This window comes from Pseudophryne corroboree, chromosome 12, assembly GCF_028390025.1.
Source record: "Pseudophryne corroboree isolate aPseCor3 chromosome 12, aPseCor3.hap2, whole genome shotgun sequence".
NCBI lineage: Eukaryota > Metazoa > Chordata > Amphibia > Anura > Myobatrachidae > Pseudophryne > Pseudophryne corroboree.
Window position 1 is genome coordinate 9,669,400 of NC_086455.1, and position 20,564 is coordinate 9,689,963.

The 20,564-nt window shown below is 45.0% G+C and overlaps 1 protein-coding gene and 1 long non-coding RNA gene across 5 annotated transcripts in view; one reads left to right on the plus strand and one right to left on the minus strand.

The window, feature by feature from the left end:
• The window catches only part of LOC134980213 (uncharacterized), a 48,183-nt gene extending 40,195 nt beyond the window's left edge, over positions 1–7,988 (minus strand). The window contains exon 1 of one of the 3 annotated variants that reach the window (XM_063946923.1): positions 7,183–7,988. In XM_063946923.1, coding sequence (XP_063802993.1) covers positions 7,183–7,325 — 143 coding nt within the window. In that variant the 5' untranslated portion in view covers positions 7,326–7,988. The remainder of the gene's footprint in view (positions 1–7,182) is intronic. The other 2 variants (XM_063946922.1, XM_063946921.1) reach the window with 2 other exon arrangements.
• The window catches only part of LOC134980214 (uncharacterized), a 48,532-nt gene continuing 35,224 nt past the window's right edge, over positions 7,257–20,564 (plus strand). Inside the window, exon 1 of one of the 2 annotated variants that reach the window (XR_010190353.1) lies at positions 7,257–8,206. This is a non-coding gene — a long non-coding RNA (uncharacterized LOC134980214). Of the gene's footprint in view, positions 8,207–12,307; positions 12,741–20,564 lie in introns of those variants that run through there. The other variant, XR_010190354.1, reaches the window with a different exon arrangement.

Here is a 20,564-nt window from a genome sequence, read left to right on the forward strand (position 1 = left end):
CCTTCCTAGTAGAATGGGCCTTCACCGAAGAAGGTAATGGCAATCCAGCCATAGAATGAGCGTGCTGAATCGTACCTCTGATCCAGTGCGCAATAGTCTGCTTGGAAGCAGGACACCCAATCTTGTTGGGAGAATACAGGACAAACAGGGCCTCTGTTTTCCAAATCCTAGCTGTTCTAGTGACATAAATCTTCAAAGCTCTAACCACATCTAGAGACTTTGACTCAGTGAACATGTTAGTAATCACTGGCACCACAATAGGTTGGTTTATGTGGAAAGATAAAACCACCTTTGGAAGAAAATGTTGGCGAGTTCTCAACTCTGCCTTATCTTCACGGAAGACCAGGTAAGGGCACTTGTGAGACAAGGTCCCCAATTCAGACACCCACCTTGCGGATGCCAATGCCAAAAGCATCACCACTTTCCAAGTGAGAAACTTTAACTCTATCTCTTGTAGAGGCTCAAACCAATCCGATTGATGGAACTGCAACACCACATTAAGGTCCCATGGTGCCACTGGAGGCACAAATGGATGTGTAGAACCCCTTTCATGAAGATCTGAACCATTGGAAGAGCGGGCAATTATTTTTGGAAGAAAATTGACAAGGCCGAAATCTGGACCTTGATTGACCCCAATCGAAGGCCCGCCTCCACACCAGCCTGCAGAAAATGGAGAAAACGTCCCAACTGAAACTCTTCCGTAGGAGCCCTCTTGGATTCACACCAAGACACATATTTTCTCCAAATATGGTGGTAATGTTTCTACGTTACTCCTTTCCTGGCCTGAATAAGTGTGGGAATTACTTTCTTTGGAATACCCTTTCGGGCTAGGATCCGGCGCTCCACAGCCATGCCGTCAAACGTAGCCGCGGTAATTCTTGATACACGCACGGCCCCTGCTGTAGCAGGTCCTCGCGAAGAGGAAGAGGCCGAGGATCTTTTATGAGCAACTCGTGAAGATCTGGGTACCAAGCCCTCCTTGGCAAGTCTGGGGCAACGAAGATTGCTCGAACACTTGTTCTTCTTATGATCCTGAGAACTTTGGGGATCAGCGGAAGTGGAGGGATGACATATAGTGACCGGAATACCCACTGGGTCACTAGAGCATCCACTGCTATTGCTTGAGGGTCTCTCGACCTGGAACAATATTTCTGAAGCTTCTTGTTGAGACGAGATGCTATCATGTCTACTTGAGGAATTCCCCAAAGATTTGTCACCTCTGCAAAGACTTCTTGGTGGAGGCCCCACTCTCCTGGATGGAGATCGTTTCTGCTGAGGAAGTCTGCTTCCAAGTTGTCTACTCCCGGAATTAAAATTGCCGACAGAGCCTTTACATGCCTTTCTGCCCAGAGGAGGATCTTCGTCACCTCTGCCATTGCCGCTCTGCTTTTCGTTCCGCCCTGCCTTTTTATGTACGCGACTGCTGTTACATTGTCCAAGTGGATCTGCACGGGATGATCTTGAAGATGTACCGCTTGTTGAAGGCCTTTGCAAATGGCTCTCTATTCCAGCACATTTATGTGAAGGCAGGCTTCCTGACTTGACCATTTTCCTTGGAAGCTTTCCCCCTGAGTTACAGCTGCCCAGCCTCGGAGACTTGCATCCGTGGTTACCGGGACCCAGTCCTGAATCCCGAACCTGCGTCCCTCTAGTAGGTGCGAACTGTGTAGCCACCACAGGAAGGAAATCCTGGCTTTTGAAAACAGGACTATCTTTCGGTGCATGTGTAGGTGGGATCCTGACCACTTGTCCAACAGGTCCCACTGGAATACTCTGGCATGGAACCTGCCAAACTGTATGGCCTCGTAGGCCGCCACCATTTTCCCCAACAACCGAATGCACTGATGGATCGACACACTTGATGGTTTCAATATCTGTTTTACCATTTTCTGGATTTCCAGAGCATTTTCCACCGGATGAAATACTCTCTGAACTTCTGTGTCCAGAATCATCCCGAGGAAAGACAATCTTGTCGTCGGTTCCAACTGTGACTTTGGAAAATTTATGATCCGTGTTATTGGAGTATGGACAGGGAGAGTGTGATGTTCTGTAGCAACTGCTCCCTGGATCTCGCCTTTATCAGAAGATCGTCCAGATAAGGAATTATATTGACTCCTTTTTGACAAAGGAGGACCATCATCTCCGCCATCACCTTGGTGAATACCCTCGGCGCCGTGGATAGACCAAAAGGCAACGTCTGGAACTAGTAATGGCAAACCTGAACCGCGAATCTGAGATAAGCCTGGTGAAGAGGATACATGGGAACATGCAGGTAAGCATCGTTTATGTCTACTGACACCATGTAATTCCCCTTCTCCAGACTGGAAATCATTGCCCTGAGTGATTCCATCTTGAACTTTAACCGTTTCAAGTAGAGATTCAGATTTTTTACGTTTAGGATCGGACTGACCGAGCCGTCCGGCTTCAGAACTACAAAGAGGCTTGAATAAAAACCCCTTCCCTTGTTGTGACAAAGGTACCAGGACTACGACCTGATCCCGACATCATTTTTGAATTGCCGCTGTTACTGCCTGTCGTTCTGGAAGAGAAGCTGGCATGGTCGATCTGAAAAAATCGGCATGGGGGAACGTCTTGAAACTCCAGCTTGTACCCCCATGGATACTATCTGCAAAGCCCAGGGGTCCAAGCCAGACTGAATCCAACCTTGGCTTAACAGTTTGAGACGTGCCCCCACCCGAGCGGTCTCCCGCAAGGGAGCCCCAGCGTCATGCTGTAGATTTGGCAGAAGTAGGGGTTCACTTCTGCTCCTGGGATCCTGAAGCCGCTGTGGACTTCTTTCCCCTACCTGCAAAGAAGGGGGAACCTTTTGCCTTTTTGGATTTATTGGGCGGAAAGGACTGTATGTGGGAGTGATATGTCTTTTTTGCCGGTGCAGGAGCAGAAGGGGGCCATTAGCACAATTACGAGGGACAACTGAATTTCGCCCTGTGATCTTCTGTCAATTTAAACGGGAGATCGGGCACGATTAAACAACTGAATCAACCCCCAAAAAAATGACCACCTATCCCCTTCTGAATCCCGCTCTGGAAAATCAGGTAGCAGAGGGTGATCTCCTGTGACCTTTCTACCAATACACACACAGGCTGACATGCTTTTTTGCACAGGCGCGAATGCCGTTTCTGTGCATGAGTTGCATGTGCAGATGCCTATGACCCTACTACCTCGAGTTGGACGCACATCTATCTTTCTCTGAGAAATAGGGCGTTATCTGTGCGGTGGCAGTGTAACTGCCCTGACATATGGGAGTGCCCAGGGTGTGCATGGAAACCTCTGTGCGATTCTGAGGCCTGTGTACAGAGAAGGGAAGCCTGTGAGTAACTTATCTCTTTTGCGTGGCGATACAAATGACGGTTACAGCGACTAGCGTAAATATCAATGGGTGGCACGGCTTTCTGCTTGCTTATACGCAAGTACCTGCATTAGCTGAATGGATACTCACATTAACAGACATACATATAGTCCAACGTTGTTGCATAAACAGTATTATATCAGGGTATGAAATAAAACAACTGAATTCTTACCGGAACTCTAAACGAAACCTTCATGAAGGATAGAGTGGTGCTGTGTCATGTTTAATCCCAATCCTGCCAGCACTGCAGCGATTGTGGCTGAATAGACAAAGCAGAACCGAGCACACAGAAAAGCAGAACATAGGCAACACGGATAGGTGTGGGGGAAATGAACAAACATATCAGCACAGTCATAAATAGGGTTATGCTATAAAGGCAAATGTATGCTAATATAATGCACAAGAAAGGCAACCAAACACAGATAAATGCCTCTGGCTGGCCGGCTATTCTGTAATCACATCCCTTCAGCTCTCTTTCTATGCATATTCCTAGCCTTGTGCATTATATCTGCATACATTTGCTTTTAGAACAGGTTTTTGTGTGTGCACTGATGTTTATTTTTCCCCTTTACATGTTCCCTGAGTTCTACTTTTTTCGTAGCAACTTTTTGTCCTCCATTTCTTGTTGCGTCTATTTGCAGCAATAACTAATTATATACAGCCTGAATGCTTCAGTGGGTTGGGATTGAAAAGCCCCCAATGGCCCCCTAGGATCCGGTCTCTAGGTCGACACTATCAAGGTCGACCACCATTGGTCGACAGGGTTTCTAGATCGACAGGTCAAAAGGTCGATATTATTTTATTTATTTTTTTCAACTTCTTTTTTTTACTTTTTCATACTTAACGATCCATGCGGACTACGATTGGGAAGAGTAACCTGAACAGCACAGCGCGCGAGCCATGTGAGGGGACACGGTGCACTAATTGGGGTTCCCAGTCACTGGGGGTCATTCCGAGTTGTTAGCTCGTTGCCGATTTTCGCTATACTGCGATTAGCCGCTAACTGCGCATGCGCAAGGTACCCAGAGCGCATGCACTTATTTATTTTACTAAAAACTTAGCTGTTTTGCTGTGGCGCTTTTCAGTCAAACTGGTGTTCGGTAAATCATTGACTGGAAAGGGGAATTTCTGGGCGGTAACTCAGCGTTTTCCCGGCGTTGGCTAAAAAACGCAGGCGTGTCAGGGAAAGAAGCGGGAGTGAATGGAGAAACAGGGGAGTGGCTGGCCGAACGCAGGGCGTTTTGTGATGTCAAACCAGGAACGAAACTGACTGAGCTGATCGCAGTGTAGGACGAAGTCTCGAGCTACTCAGAAACTGCTAAGAAATTTTTATTCGCAATTCTGCTAATCTTTCGTTCGCAATTCTGCTATGCTAAGATACACTAACAGAGGGCGCCGGCTTAGCGTGTGCAATGCTGCTAAAAGCAGCTAGCGAGCGAACAACTCGGAATGAGGGCCTCTGTACGGAGAAAGCTACACCCAAAAAACATAAGACTCGTGTCGACCTTTTGATCCGTCGACCGAGAAACCCTGTCAACCTAGCATCCCTTTTGACCAAGTGGTCAACCTAGACACTGTCGACCTAGTTACTATCTGAGTAGTGTCGGTATTCCGACCGGATCCCGTTTCAATCTACACATGTAGGGACAGGGGCTCTGAAATGAGCCCGCCTCTGCAGTGTGCTAGTAGTGAAATGATCAGTGGCCAAACTATCCAGGAAGATACACAGTAAACAGGTTGTCAAAAAGCCGACACCACATGGTCGACAGGACCAAAAGGTTGACAGAATTACAAAAATAGGGCGACAAGTGTTTTTTCATGATTTTTAGGGTTAGGAAAAAGGTTAAAATAACATAAAATACATGTGTCAACCTTTTTTTTCGCGTCAACCATTTGCATATGTCGACCCCCTTCTGGCAAGTTTTCCAAAATGTAACCCATAGGATACAGCGGCAAATGCTGATGGCGTTAGCTGTCAGGGTTAAAGCCCAGAATCCTTTGCATTTTGGTGCTTGGCTAATCTGACGGTTTTGCGGCCCCTATAGAAACCGTAAGGACTACGACAGCTGCTGTAAGTGTTGGGACGGCAGCACATATGGAGATATCTGCTCCTCCTTACATTCGAGGGAGATTCAATATTTGCCGGTATCCCCATAAATGAGTGTTTGCCGGTGATATGCTGCAAATATTCAATGATAAATAGGCCCCTCAGTTTTGCTTTTCCATCTTTTTGTCACGATGGATGCAGCGCTTGCAGCAAGGTCTTAGCATCGCATCGCTGTCACATCCACGCAGGATATTGTGCAGATTGCGTTACCTCAGCCTCTCCTTAGGAGACATCATAAAAGAACGCTAAATAATTTTATTATGAAGGGATTTTGGATTATATTGCACATTATATTCTTATCCACTGTACATTTGGGCGGTCACAGGGACACCAGTGTCTCTCTGTAAAGGCTGCCTGGTTACTACGGTGACATGGTCACCAGGAAGTGGCGACTGAGCTGTGCTCCTCTTGACCTTGCTCCCTTATGGTGGTTAGGAGTTTCATCTCTTGTGATTCTTCTTTTTTGTAATACACCCCCTACCCTAGGACAGGAGCTATTTAACTGTTTGCGACACTGGGCGTGATCGACGCATTCTTGCACTCAAATGCACAGGGATTAGCCGCATTAAGTGGGAGATTCAAATGTTTGAAAAGTCAGTTGGGAGTCTGTATTTTCCTGTCTAATAGACAGACTCCCAACCGACTTTTCAAACATTTGAATCTCCCCCTAAGCGTCTCTACACATGAAAACCGGTAGTGCTCACTGTGGTCACCGACCTTAGATGGATTTCTGCTCACACCTCAGGAGGGTTCAAGCTGGAATCTGCAAAGAGTGATTGGCGTCTAAAAAAAAATAAAAAAAATGGAATAGCCCCAAGAGACAGACAGACAGACACAGACACAGACACACACACACACACACACACACACACACACACACACACACACACACACACACACACAGAGAGAGAGATAGAGAGAGAGAAAGAGATCAGTGATAAGTGAATGTTATAAACACACTATTCCCAGGAAGGTGTATAGGGGTCTGTTCATGTAGCAGCGAATATACCTGTTTTGCATTAAACATGGCTTTTCTCTGCCTAGTGCTATTCATAGGGCGGGTTACCATGGAGAGTTTCTGACTTCTCTAGCGGCAACCCCGCTCCATACCTGTATCTCATCACTATACTGCAGCATGGCGAGAGAAACAACCGACTAGCTCCGAGAGAAGGCCATTCGTATAGACGCCCATCAGGGGGCACATGCCACAACTGAATTGCCCCCATAGATCGTTATGGGTTCAGTATGGTTTGCCAATGGCTTGGATCCCGGCAGTCAGCGTACAGATGCCAGGATCCCGGCAGCTACAATGCCAACGAGGGGGAACGAAACTGCGCTCACCACAGGTTCTGTTCCCACTCTATGGGTGTCTGCACATCCACGAGTGGGAATAGTCCCTGTTAGTCGGCATGCTAACTGTCCGCATTTGTAGCGGTCGGGATTCCGGCGTCTGTAAAGTGACCGGCTGGATCCCGACCGCCGATCCACATGATTACATTCCCTTACAGTACCACTCTTAAATAATATATGTGTTACTGTATTTTAATTAAAAACGTTTCAGGCACCTTAAATTTTAGTATTATTTCTTAACAATGTGTAATGTATGAAACTCCATGTCCTCAATACAACTTAACAGTTCAGGTTTTAAGGATATTCATGTTTGAGCTTAGATAATAAAAACAAACTGCGGTACTAATTAAGTTACCTGTGCTGAAGCATGGATATCCTTAAAACCTGCACTGCTACGGTGCCTTGAGGACAGAGGGTTCTATGTACTAAGTCTTGGAGAGAGAAACTGGATGGAGAGAAAGTACCAGACAAGATGACTTTCGATTCTGGGTGCCGCATGGAAGGCAGCTGAGAAGAGCTTCGTCATTTCCCCCGCTCATTTGTGTCATTTCCACGGCTATTAGCCTCCCGCATTCGGACCACTGGGTCCCTACAGTGCCGGTGACAGCTCCCGGTATATGGAGCGCTTCCTAACCCCCGTGTCTCTCCACCGCTGACAACACAGCACAAATTACCCTCTACCTCTCACACTCTCTCAGAGGCACAATGAGGGAAACAATGAGACCGCTTTTAAAAGGAGCAGACAGCGAATATTAATAAGCAACTGGCCCAATTATCTCAGAGGCTTACAAGCACAGAATGGGGGAATGCTTTGCTGATCTGGCCAATCTCAAAAAGGCTGCGACTATGAACACTAAAGCTTGTTATCAACTCCTTAATAAGACTGATGAACTGGAAAACAGAGCCAGAAGGCATGGTCTACGGGTTATAGGATTACCCGAATCTGTGAAAGGTCCAGGCCTATTGCGTTTTGTTCGTAATACCCCCCCCCCCCTAGTTGTGTTAAATGTTCAGAATGAATGTGCTGATATCATAATTGAGAGAGCTCTGTCTTGGCCCGTTTCGGCCACATGAGGGCAGCAGACCACGTGTTGTCATTTTCAAAGTCCTGAATTTCCCTCACAAGGAGACACTCTGGAATGCTTCTCGCAAACACCGTAATATATCCTGGGATGGACATAATTTTCTGATATTTCAAGATTACTCTGCAGAACTGACAAAAGCCAGGAAGGAATTCTCCCCGCTTTGTTCCAGATTGATCCAGGAGCACCAGAAGTTTGCGCTGTTGTACCCTGCAAGATTACGCATATATAGAGATAATTCTTTCAAGGACTTTCTCCCCGTACACAACGCGGAAGGCTTTCTTCAGATGCAGTCGAGTGAGTTTCTGGAATGATTCCATTTCTTAATTCAGGCATTGTGGTATACCTTTATTTTCCTGCTAGGCTGTATTGATATATTGCTCACGTTGTTCACGGTGTCTGGAGCTTTAAGGGCCATCTCATTAGGATACCTATAATGTTCTTTTTTTCCTAGGATTTGTTATTCTATGTTGCAGAGTAGTACATTGGAAATCTGCGTGACATGTCAATGTATATTTCCGTATTTCGGGACCATGAGACTCCCATTTCAGGGCTACTGTATACGGTAACTTCCACCTATATCTAGCGTGCTATACCAATTGGATGCTGCTCTGTTTAACTATGCTTCCCTTACAGACCACGTTTTGTTAAATGGGGTTATCAGGCTGCAGTCAATATCCTCTGCTAAGTAACTCTTCCAGGCTGCTGGTCACTGGGCTGCTACTATTAGGGGAGGTTGATGGGATATTCTGTGTAAGTTGATGTGTAGACGTGATAGTTTGGTTACTTTACCAGAATGGCGCTTTGCGACATATGCTTTTTCTAATGTTTTCATAGTTATTTACGTATGTTTTCTCTGTATTTGTCCCTCCCCACTTTTTCCCTATGGCGAGACTTTTAAGTTTTACTGTACCCTCCCCTTTGGCGATCGAGAGTTCCTTATTAATACTGATGCATACCCCCTTTTTCTTTTCTGGCTAGATGTCCATCCTTAAAATAGGTAGTTGGAATGTGGGAGTCATCAATTCCCCACAGAAAAGTAAAACAATATTTATATATAGGTTGAGTATCCCTTATCCAAAATGCTTGGGACCAGAGGTATTTTGGATATGGGATTTTTCCGTATTTTGGAATAATTAGATACCATAATGAGATATCATGGTGATGGGAACTAAATCTAAGCACAGAATGCATTTATGTTACATATACACCTTATACACACAGCCTGAAGGTCATTTTAGCCAATATTTTTTATAACTTTGTGTGTTAAACAAAGTTTGTGTACATTGAGCCATCAAAAAACAAAGGTTTCATAGTCTCACTCTCACTCAAAAAAGTCCGTATTTCGGAATATTTGGATATGGCATACTCAACCTGTATTTGAAAAAAACTACATTTAGATTTGGAATTTTTGCAAGAATCTATTGCCTCCTGAAATTCAGAAGCTAAACATTTTAGGCTGGAAGGTTTTAGCATCTGCTTCATTCTCTAAGAAGGCCAGAGGGGTAGTAATTTTGGCTAAACAACAATTGCTTATCGACATTAGTTCTATTTCTGCGGACGCAGAAGGTAGATAAGATGGATTAGGTGCCAAATCACATATAACAAACAGGTCTATACATTATAAAATATCTATGCTCCAAATGTCTACAGCAAACTTTTTTTTACAGTCCATTCTCACTATGCTTATGCCGCTAGCGGACTCTCCACTTATTCTATGTGGAGATTGGAATATTATATCCTCCAAATATTTAGATAATCAATTTCCAAAAGAACATGGAGGTAACCCACCTAAACTGGTGGTACCTTCTTTGGCTAGAAGATTACGGCTGTTAGACATTTGTAGAGTTATACACTCGACTGTCACGTATAGCTTATATTCTTTTATCTGAATTCATGTTGTCCAAAACTATCCACTCTGAGATTGAATCTATATCCTTATCACACCACGCAGTGACCTGGGGGGGGGGTGAGCTCCAAATTGCACCTATGAAGAGCAATTTTATCTCTTGGCGCTGTCCCCCTACGCTTGCCACGTCTCCTAATTTACAACAGAAGGTCCATATTATTGTCCACTCAACGGCAACCAAGAAATCTTTATTAAAAGATTATATTGAGGCACAACAATCCCTTACTAGCACATTTAACAATTTTAAGCATTCACCCTCCCCGGTTATTAAATTGGAATATACCACTGCAAAAATATTATTTGATGCGTTATTTGTCAAACTCGGGGCTAACTACTCCTTTAGGAAAGAACGTAGATTCTATAAATTTGGCAATAAGTCGGGTAAGCTCTCACCAAATCTTTTAAAGGGACAACGTCCCTCATCCATTATTCATCCACTGAAAATGGCGGATGGGTCTCTGTCTTCAAATAATGTGCAAACGGCCTCAGTCTTAAACGGAGTATGGGGCCCTTTACATTGAAGAATATTGGGGAGCTGTATGCAATTTTCCAGAAATTTATATGGAAGTCAAAAAAGTAAAATGATTTCCAGGTTGCTAGAAACGAGTATTAGCAATCCTGCATACGGCCAAAGTGAATTTACCTTCAGGGATTTACTCGAACCCATTTTTTAAAGACACATAGGGCGGGATTCAAATCCTTTATTATTATCCTTTATTTATATGGCGCCACAAGGGTTCCGCAGCGCCCAATTACAGAGTACATAAATAATCAAACAGGAAAACATTTATCGCCCCTGATCTCCCGTCTAAAGTTTCTTCACTCCCCCCGTCACCCGGCTCCACTGAAGTGCAGGCAAATATGGACGAGATCGTCCATATTGGCCTGCATGTACAGCCGACGGGACACCAGCGATGAACGAGCGCGAGGCCTCGCATCTTTCATCGCTGGAGCCTCCACACTCAAAGATATTAACGTTATCTTGTTCATATCTTTGAGGAACATCGCCCAGTGTGTAGAGCCTATTACAGAAATACATAACCTGTTGCAGAAATTGATGTATTTTGAAAGATACGCCTTTCTACTAAATGTTCAGTTGGGAGCCAAGAAATTATTTTACAAATGAAGACCTTATATTACCACACAATTACAGATTACAAAAATGTTTTACCAAAATTAACTTATAGTTCTTTTCCTCTTTCCATTACCCACTAGATTTAGCAAATATCTTTGACGTTGCAGATTCTCTACATTGTTATGATGACTTGGTGCTATATGTATATGCCAGTTTTTGTGTGCAGGAATCACTATCTGAAAGTCACGCCATCCATCCTCTCCCTCTCCTTCACCTGTGTTCCTTATTGTATTTGACATATTATAGATATATATTGCGGTGTGATGGTTTCTTTTTGTTCCTCTATTTCATCAACTTCTAATACTGGTTCTTCCATTGTAGAACAACCACAGACGACGATTACTGAGACTATGGGGGTCATTCCGAGTTGATCGCTAGCTGCATTAGTTCGCTGCGCATAGATGAGGCTAAAAATCGCCACTTCTGCGCATGCGTACGGACCGCAATGCGCACGTGCAACGTACTTTTACAACGAACTATGTAGTTTTGCACAGGGTCTAGCAATACTTTTCAGTCACACTGGCTGTGATTGACAGGAAGTGGGTGTTTCTGGGTGCCAACTGACCGTCTTCAGGGAGTGTTCGAAAAAACACACGCGTATCAGGAAAAACGCAGGCGTGGCTGGGTGAACACAGGGCGGGTGTGTGACGTCACACCTGGATCTGAATGGTCTGAAGTGGTCGCAAGCGCTGAGTAGGTTTTGAGCTACTGTAAAACCGCACAATTTTTTTGGGTAGCCACTCTGCGATGAAAGCGTTCGCACTTCTAAGCTAATATATACACGCCCAGAGGGCAGCGGCTTAGCGTTTGCACGGCAGCGAAAATCTGCTAGCGAGCAACTCGGAATGACCCCCCATGTGAGTTTCATGTCAATATGATGTAGGGACTTCTTTAATTCATCAGACTTTTCCCTTCTAAAATCGGATTTACATTTTTTCTACAAGACACTTTTGTTACTGGATACCTGTGCTCTCACTCTTGTATACGATTCGGTGCATTTGGTACTGCTCACACTGATATTGAAACCATTGAGTTCTGTCGTATGTATCATTATATCTCTCAATGTCTGTATGTCTTATTGAAAATTCCAATAAAAATATGTTACAAAAAAGAAAAAAAAAGCACTAATCAGCTCCTTGTTGGCACGTTACAAGCCGTTTATTAAAAAATGACAGGAGCTGGTTGGCTGTTACTTTATCTCTCTCTCCAAGCCTTCATACATAGGTCCCAGAAATCAATGCCCTATATAGTTAATCAATTAACACTTGTTATGCTGTACTGTGTCTGGCAGGATAGGGGTTAATAAAACAACGATACGTCACTGACTCCCGACTCTCCACCTACATAAGAACAGGAAGGACAGCCCACAGACAGCAGGGATCCTGTTTTAGATTGAAACGCATTGTCATGTTTAATGGCCACCAGCAAACACTGCATCCTGATCTGTGTGACCGTGACCGGCGATCTTCACTGCGATAACAGCGACACAAGTAAAGATCGACCCGCACAAAGAGAGGAACCTGTATACAAGTAGCGTGGTTCAGAATTAACGCACAGTGACAAAATGAACTACATCCCCCACGGCGGCAGCTGAGACCTCTCCCGGATGAGAAGACGTTTCACGATTGCACTGGCACCATCGGACGAGATCACCTAATATTCCGGAGTCATCACACGGCGCTTCCTGCACATGCCGCTCTTTCTACTGGAGCAATATAACACGAGATATTTACTTGGCCTCACTCTAGGGATACTGTCATCTCAGCTGGTTATTCTCCCAGCAAATGGTAACGGATAATGCAGCAACATTTCATATACATGGTTATGTGAAAGGATCCCTACCTCTCTTTGATTACCTCGATGTGATGGCCACTGACGTCAGTGAGAGCAATTCTTAACATACAATATATTGAGTCTGACACCCAGTAGTTAAGATTCACTCTGCTTTATTGAATGTTTTAACATTGGTATAAAAAGAGAACACATAAGGGTGTAACTGATAAGTGTAACAGGGCTCATTGGCTTAGGGGTGGTGCCCTAGTGGGGTACGTAGGGGTGGTTAATACTTGACATAACATAATTGGATATAGCAGTTGCTAGGCAGATGTTATATACGTTGCATCAGACGGAACTTAACACAAGATCTTTTAGTAACACACAGAAGTAGAAAAAGCAGGTTTCATCTAGTATAGAGCTGACCTTGGATGCCAGACCCACACAAGCCTGGTATCTGTATGAGAGACAAAGGCATCTAACACAGGGCAGCACGCATCCATTGCAAACACATAAGAGTTCATAAAGCATGTTTTAACCCTTCAATCCCCTCTTAGAATCATGATTATTATATGACATGATTCTTGAGTGAGGCTCCTTTCTTGTTTCTCCAGTTCTTGAGATATTGGACATAATCGTCGGGTCCCTCACTATCAGAGGAGGTGACAGGACTGGTGGTTATGTCATAATACATCAGGGCCTTATCAATGCCTTTGGAGGTAAGTTTCTTTCCACAGGGAATTACACAATAAACTATAATGCCTAAAAGAATTAAAGTTATGAGTATAAATATGCTTATTTGCACAAGAGCCTGTTTCCAATTTTCAAACCACCCAAAATATTGGCTCCATGGGTTATCAATACCTGAATTTTTCTTAAGTTCTATGGATAAGGTTTCTAACTTGTTTATGGCTAAAGTAACCTTACCATTGGGACCAGTGTTGTCAGGAATATATGTACAACAGCCTTCCACCTTACTAATGTAAACACATGTACCGCCTTTTTCTGCTAGAATCATGTCAAGGGCCATTCTATTTTGAAATGTCATTTGGGAAGTGGCTTCTAGCTGTTCAGCTATACCTTTAAGAGCATCTTTGGTATCATTAACAAATCTTTGTTGATTATAATATATATAATTAATCCAGGCTACGTTTTTATTTACAGTTACTATAGGAAACAATGATTCAAAACCCGCAGCCACTTCATCTCTAGCTTTGAACTCATTTGGAACACCTCTTGGGACCCCTATAGTATCAATGTATACGTGGGGGTCAAAGCTACCTCCTGGGAGTGCTCTTTTCTTTCGATTAGCAGGAGTATTAGAGGGAGGAGTGGGGTCATCGGTGATCATTAGGAGTGGCATTATGACTTTGGCCAGGGCACACTCACCATACCATGGTGTGTCTAATTTACTTCTAAGTTTCATATCCCCACATATGTAATAAATGTCGCCTAATGATCTAGTTTGGTTGACTAAAACAGTTGTTCTTTTATTTGCACAATACCCTGGTGGGAAGGTTTTTAAATTTCTCCCTGTGGTGATGTTAGATGTATAACAGGTATAGTTTCCAGGATATATGGTTATGGTATTTCCTGGGTTGGGATTTTTTGACAATATGGGATATTCCCTTTTCCACATTTCGCACTGACTGTCATTTGTTTTGGTGTCATTAAAAAGGCTGAAAAAACAATTTTCCTGTTCTAGGGGTATATTAAGGGGCACTGTACCTAGGTGGGGCCTAGATTTGCCACAGACATAACAGTTACTTTTATTATGTTTGCTAGCACTATACTTCATCCATTCTAACCAGAAATTGATGTCAGAGAAACCAGTTTCAATAGCTAGGGTGTCTTTAAAGGTGGGATTGTTAACGGCCATCATATCCTTGAGGGTGGTTATATGAGGTTTCAAGAGGTTGGGGCGTGGTTTAGAGGGCTTGAGCTGGGCATACCTTTCATTGTTAGACATATCCTGTAACAAGAATGGTGTAAGGGATGGGTTTAAAAAAAAGGATTCACCTAGGACATAGGTGCCTGCATCAGTAGACTGGGGATGTTTTATGCTTAATATGAATTTACTATCACATCTGTTTTGTCTATGAAGGGTAAGACGGGTAAGCAGGGACTCACCATATTTGTCTTTACTTGAGAGAGCCTCTTTGGGCTGGTATCCATAACTATGGCCAGAATTCCATCCCACTGATCCCCAATACGCACATTTATTTCCCCAATATTTACTAGTAACACAAATATAGGCTTCAGTGGGGGTATTACGTGTACCATACTGATCACATTGCCAGGCATAATATTTGTTAAGACAGGGAGCAATGGTACAGAAATCTATTTTGTAGGTGGCAACCTCAGTATTGGAGGAGTTATACCAAAATGTGTAGGTGCCGGATTTTTGTGTAATGTCTACTTCAGCTGTAGCTTGGCAAGTGAGGACCATTAGGATTATCAACATAGTCCCCAGGATAGAGGTAGGGGACAGGTTCCTCATCTTCCTCTGTTCTTCTGTCTTCGCTAGGTGGGAGGTCAGGGCTGTCTGCCCCCGTTCGTACCTCGCTGGAATCACTTGCTTCCCTCTCTAGGTCTGGTCTAGGAATCTTTTTCACTCGGGATGCATGGATCCAGGTGGGGCTTTCCTCTGTCAGGACTGCTGTTCTGGTTACTGCTACGACCTCTGTCTCTGGACCGTAGGTAAAGTCTCCTGGGCTCTTGTTCCTGGGGAGCACCTTCACCACGACTCTGTCTCCGACTTTAAAGGGGTGTGTAGGTTCCTGTGGATTCAAAGGGTTTTTACAAACAACCTCATGTTCAATTTCATTCAGTTTTATTATCAGGGACCTGACATACTCTTCTCTGATAAGTTCTAGATCTCCCTCCTGTATTACTAATGGTTTCTTAGCCCAAGGTGTAGGGAAGGGCCTACCCATTAATATTTCAAAGGGGGAGTAACCCAAAGTCTTTTGTGGTGTCATTCTAATTTCTGCCAAGATAATGGGAAGGACTTGCTTCCATTTGTGGAAGGTGCCTCCTGTGGCCTTCCTAAGCTTGTCTTTGAGGGTCCTATTCATGCGTTCTACGACCCCTGAACTCTGCGGGTGATACGGGATGTGGAACTTCCATTCCACCTGCAGGGCCTTTACCAAGGCCTGTGTAATTTTTGCTGTAAAGGCGGAGCCTTTATCACTATTGATTTGCAATGGGCACCCCCATCTGGGGATGATTTCCTGAGTTAGGATCCTAGCAACTGTCTTTGCATCCTCAGATTTAGTGGGGAATACCTCTGGCCATCGAGAGAACATGTCTACAATGACCAGGGCATATTCCTGTTTACCAGTACCTGGGATATGGGTGAAGTCAATTTGCAGGTGTGTAAAGGGTGTGGTGGGGTATTCAAGATGCTGATGTTTTGCCTTGTCAGGGTTGTTGGGGTTGTTTCGCAGGCAAGTGATGCATCTACTGACATACTGATCTACTAATGACTTGGCATCCGTGACATAGAAATCATTACGTAAGAGTAAGGTAGTTGTTGCCTTACTGTGGTGTCCTATGCCATGGTAGTGGGCAATAAACAAGGGTGCACTGGACTGGGGTATACAAGGTTTCCCCTCTTTGCAGATTAATCCTGTTTTAGGATTCTTCTGCAAAACTGGGTAAGTCCAGTCAGCTAGGTCGGCATTGGAGGCTGAGGCCTGTAACTGGGTGATCAGGTAATGGTTGTCGAGAGCTGGGGGGGTCATGATGGTCATGTGGGCCTGAGTGATGGGCTGTGAGGCTGCATGTTTGGCAGAAGAGTCAGCAAGGGCATTTCCAAGGGAGACTGCATCCTTCCCCCCCGTGTGTGCCCTGCAATGGAGGATTGCAATGTCAGAGGGTAGGGTTATGGCATGCAGAAGGTCAGAGATGAGTTGGGCATGTGATATGCCTTTTCCATCAGCTCCAAGGAACCCACGGCGTTGCCAAATGACCCCGTGGTCATGGACAACGCCATACGCGTATTTGGAGTCAGTGTAGATGGTGACTGGTTTATTCTGGTAAAGGTGACAAGCCCTTGTGAGAGCAATGAGCTCTGCAGCCTGTGCTGACTGGTAAGGAATGGGCTGTGCTTCCAAAATAATGTCAGGGAGAGTGACAATAGCATAACCCGCTTGGTACGTGGTGTCATTGGGTCTGCTACAGGAACCATCTACAAAAATGACATCCGCGTCGGGGACAGGGACAGGGGACATGTCCAGTCTGGGGGATGTTTCTGACTCAATGGAAGCTGAGCAGTCATGGGGTTCAGGAGGGTGGTCTTCAGGACCTTTGAGCCCCAGTAGAGCGTTGAGAATGGGTGCAGGACCTGAAGAGTTGGTGGCATACTTAATGGTGAGGGAGGGGTTGTTTAAAAGGAGAACCTCATATCCACTGAGGCGCTGAGCTGACATGTGTTGTGTGTGTAACCCTTTTAAAATGGTTAGAACATCATGAGTGGTGTGGAGTATTGTTGTGTGGCCTAGGGTGAGTGTGGTGGCCATTTCAGTTACCATTGCACAGGCTGCAAGTGCCCTGAGGCAAGCAGGCATACCTTGCACTGTGACAGGCATTACTTTGGAAAAAAATGCCACTGGGCGCAACTTTCCTCCATGAAACTGTGTGAGCACCCCCGCCATGGTTTTACAATTGTCCCTTGCAAACAAATGAAAAGGTAGTACATAGTTGGGGAGGCCAAGTGCCGGACTTTTCATTAACATACACTTTAAGCTTTCATATGCAGTTAACATTTCTTGTGACCATTGTACAATATTAGGTTTGTCTTTCAGTGTGGCTTGTCTCAAAATGTTATCATAATAGGAACAATCAGATATCCACTGTCTGCAGTAATTTACCATACCCAGAAAAGACAGCAGTTCTTTCTGGGTAGTTGGGGTGACCAGGCCCAATACAGACTGAATGCGCTGTGGACTGACTTTCCTTTCCCCCTGAGTGAGCACAAAACCTAAGTAATCCACATGCTTCTTACACCATTGCATTTTTGTTTTGGACACCTTGTGTCCACATTCACAGAGCCAGTTTAACAGTGATATACCATCCTCCCGGCAGGCCTCCTCAGTTTGACTACAGAGCAGCAGATCATCTGCATACTGTAGCAGGACTGAACCATGGTGAGGTTGCCAGGGCCCCAATGTGGCCTGGAGTACAATGCTATACACAACAGGTGCGTCAATGTAGCCCTGGGGTAAACGACACCAGGTGAGTTGCTTGCCCTCAAAAGAAAATGCAAAAAGTAACTGTGTCTGTGCATCCACTGGAATGCTAAAAAATGCATTTTTTAAATCAATCACAGAAAAAAATGCAGCATCTGCAGGGATAGCTGAAATGAGTGAGTTAATGTCAGGTACAATGGGTGCTATAGGCACAATGAGTTGGTTAATTGCCCTAAGGTCTTGTACAAACCTTACACTGCCATCTGACTTAGCAACTGGGTTGACTGGTGTGCAGTAAGGTGAGATTACGTGTCTGAGAATGCCTTGTTGGAGAAACTGTTGTATCATTGGTCTAAGACCTTCAATCTTCTCTTGTGACAAGGGGTATTGCTTTTGATAGACAGGTTGTGTGTCAGGTTTCAGGGTTGCTCTATATGGTGTGCAAGGAATGAGGCCAGTGTCATAGGGACCCTCCGACCATAGAGCAGGGTTTACTTTGTCAAAATCAGGTGTAATGTCTGTTGCTTCCCACACCGGTAGGTGTGGGGACTCGACCTCCAGGCCGCTGCTAGTGGGTGAAGGGAGAATGGAGATTTCGAGTTTGCTAAGAAGATCCCTTCCCAGAAGATTAATTGGACATTCAGGTATTACAGTGAAATTGTGTTTACCCATATACGTGCCTCCCGTGGTTCTGACACTAAGGGCATCTGTCAGGTAAGCATCTGTGGGTATCCCATTGATTCCCATTGAAGGAGCAGTCTTTACCAAATGACCATCGTACAGGTCGACACACAAAACACTAGTAGTTGCCCCGCTATCTACCAGGAAAGGGATTGCTCTCTTTCCTATAATCAAGGTTAGTAGCGGTGGGTCCTTCCAGTGTCTGGTGAGCTGGGCAAAGGCTGGGATACCCTCCTCCGGGCCCCGTCAGTGGGAGGGATCCTGCCAGTCAACCCGGAATCGGACATGATCCTGAAAGGGGTTGTTGTGTGACTGTCGGGGATGATCCCGGGAGGGAGCCGGAGCTTGGGGCTGTCGGTGGTTTTGTGAGGGACAAGGGCAATCCCTTGCCCAGTGATCGTCCCTTCCACAGTTGAAGCAGGAGGTTTGTTTCCTGCTGGCAGAGTCAGGGGGTTGGGGTGGCCTGGCTTGTGGGTTTTGATATCGGGCTTGTGGGTTTTGATATCGGGCTGGATTGCGGGGTGGGCCAGTAAAGTGCTGCTGGCGTCTATCTCCCCGGTTTCTCTGATTTTGGTAATTATGAGTTGGGGCATTCTGCAAGGGTTTTTTAACATCAAAGCATCCTGCAGCTTCCTTTTCATATAAATGTTTTTCAAACTCCTTAATGTCGTCAGAGGTCCAAGATGAGACACTCTGTTTGACAGGGACCATGATAGATGGCAATAAGTTATTTACAAAGGTGGAAATAAGTAAATGGTCTGTTTCTACAAGGGTGAGACCTGCATCTTCAGACCAGCACTTTTTAAACCTCTTCCAAAACTCAGTGACAGTTTCAGTAGGTTTTTGCTTGCATGCTACAGCAATGGGAAGGGAGGCACGGGTCTTAAAGATTTCTTTCATATGTTCACCAATTTCCTTCCACATTTGCTTTACACCTTTCTCGGTATTGAGGGGGTAATCAGTGGCATTGTTTAGGACTGCAGGAGTGTTGATAGAGGGAATCTGTTTCCAATCCCACCCGTTGTAGTGGTCTATAACCCCATCTATGATCAGCTTCATATCTTCTTGAGTATAGCTGCGTCCTGTGCAAGCCTTTTTCAAGTAAGCTATGCAGCCGTCAGGTGCAACAGTGGGTTTGGGGCAGTTCTTAACAATTCTGTCCAAATCCTCTATTTCAATGGGTTTCTTTAACAACTGATCCCCTACTGTCATAAAGGGCAGGTGTGTAGCGACACCGCTGGCACCAGCACTGTTTTCAAGGAAACCAGTGCCGGATCGCGTTATGGAGGGGGTAAGAGGGTGGTTAATGACAACAGTTGAGTCAGCATTACGGCGGGAGGTGATTTGTTTGCTAGGAGTCTGGACTGTAGTTTCAAGCTGGGTTACATATATTTGATCATGGCCCGAGCGGCCACCACCTTCAATAGGAATGTCAGAGTCGCCACCCACAATAGCTGCGTCAGGGGCACTAGGGGCGGGGGTGGTTATGCCTGTGTGGAGGGTACTGTCAGGGGGGGCTGTTCCCCCTTCAGAGCCTCCTTCCCCTCCTCCTCCTCCCCCTCCCCCTTGCATCGGCATTCGTGACAAAGCAACTGCAGCTAAAAGATCTGTGTCTTTTAAGGAGGGATATAGGGGAGTGTAGGGCGAGGGAGAAGAGTTTTTTAGAAACTTGTTGCTTCTAAATTCCTCAGCTTTATGTAGTCTGGAAGTTACAGTTTTTATTCTACGCTGTTTCTGCTTGATATTCTTGTCATACCAATGAGGTGCTATCGTGAGCCATTGCTCTCCTCCAGCACGCATATATGTCATGTCCCATTGTGGGTCATGATCATACCACGGCCAGGCTTCCTTGTCTTCCAGACAAAGACCTTTGACCATGTCCATATAAAATGGATAATTAATACCATCACGGGGGAATGGACTGGGGCTGCCAACTTTCTCTGTCCATCCTGCTAAGTTATCCAC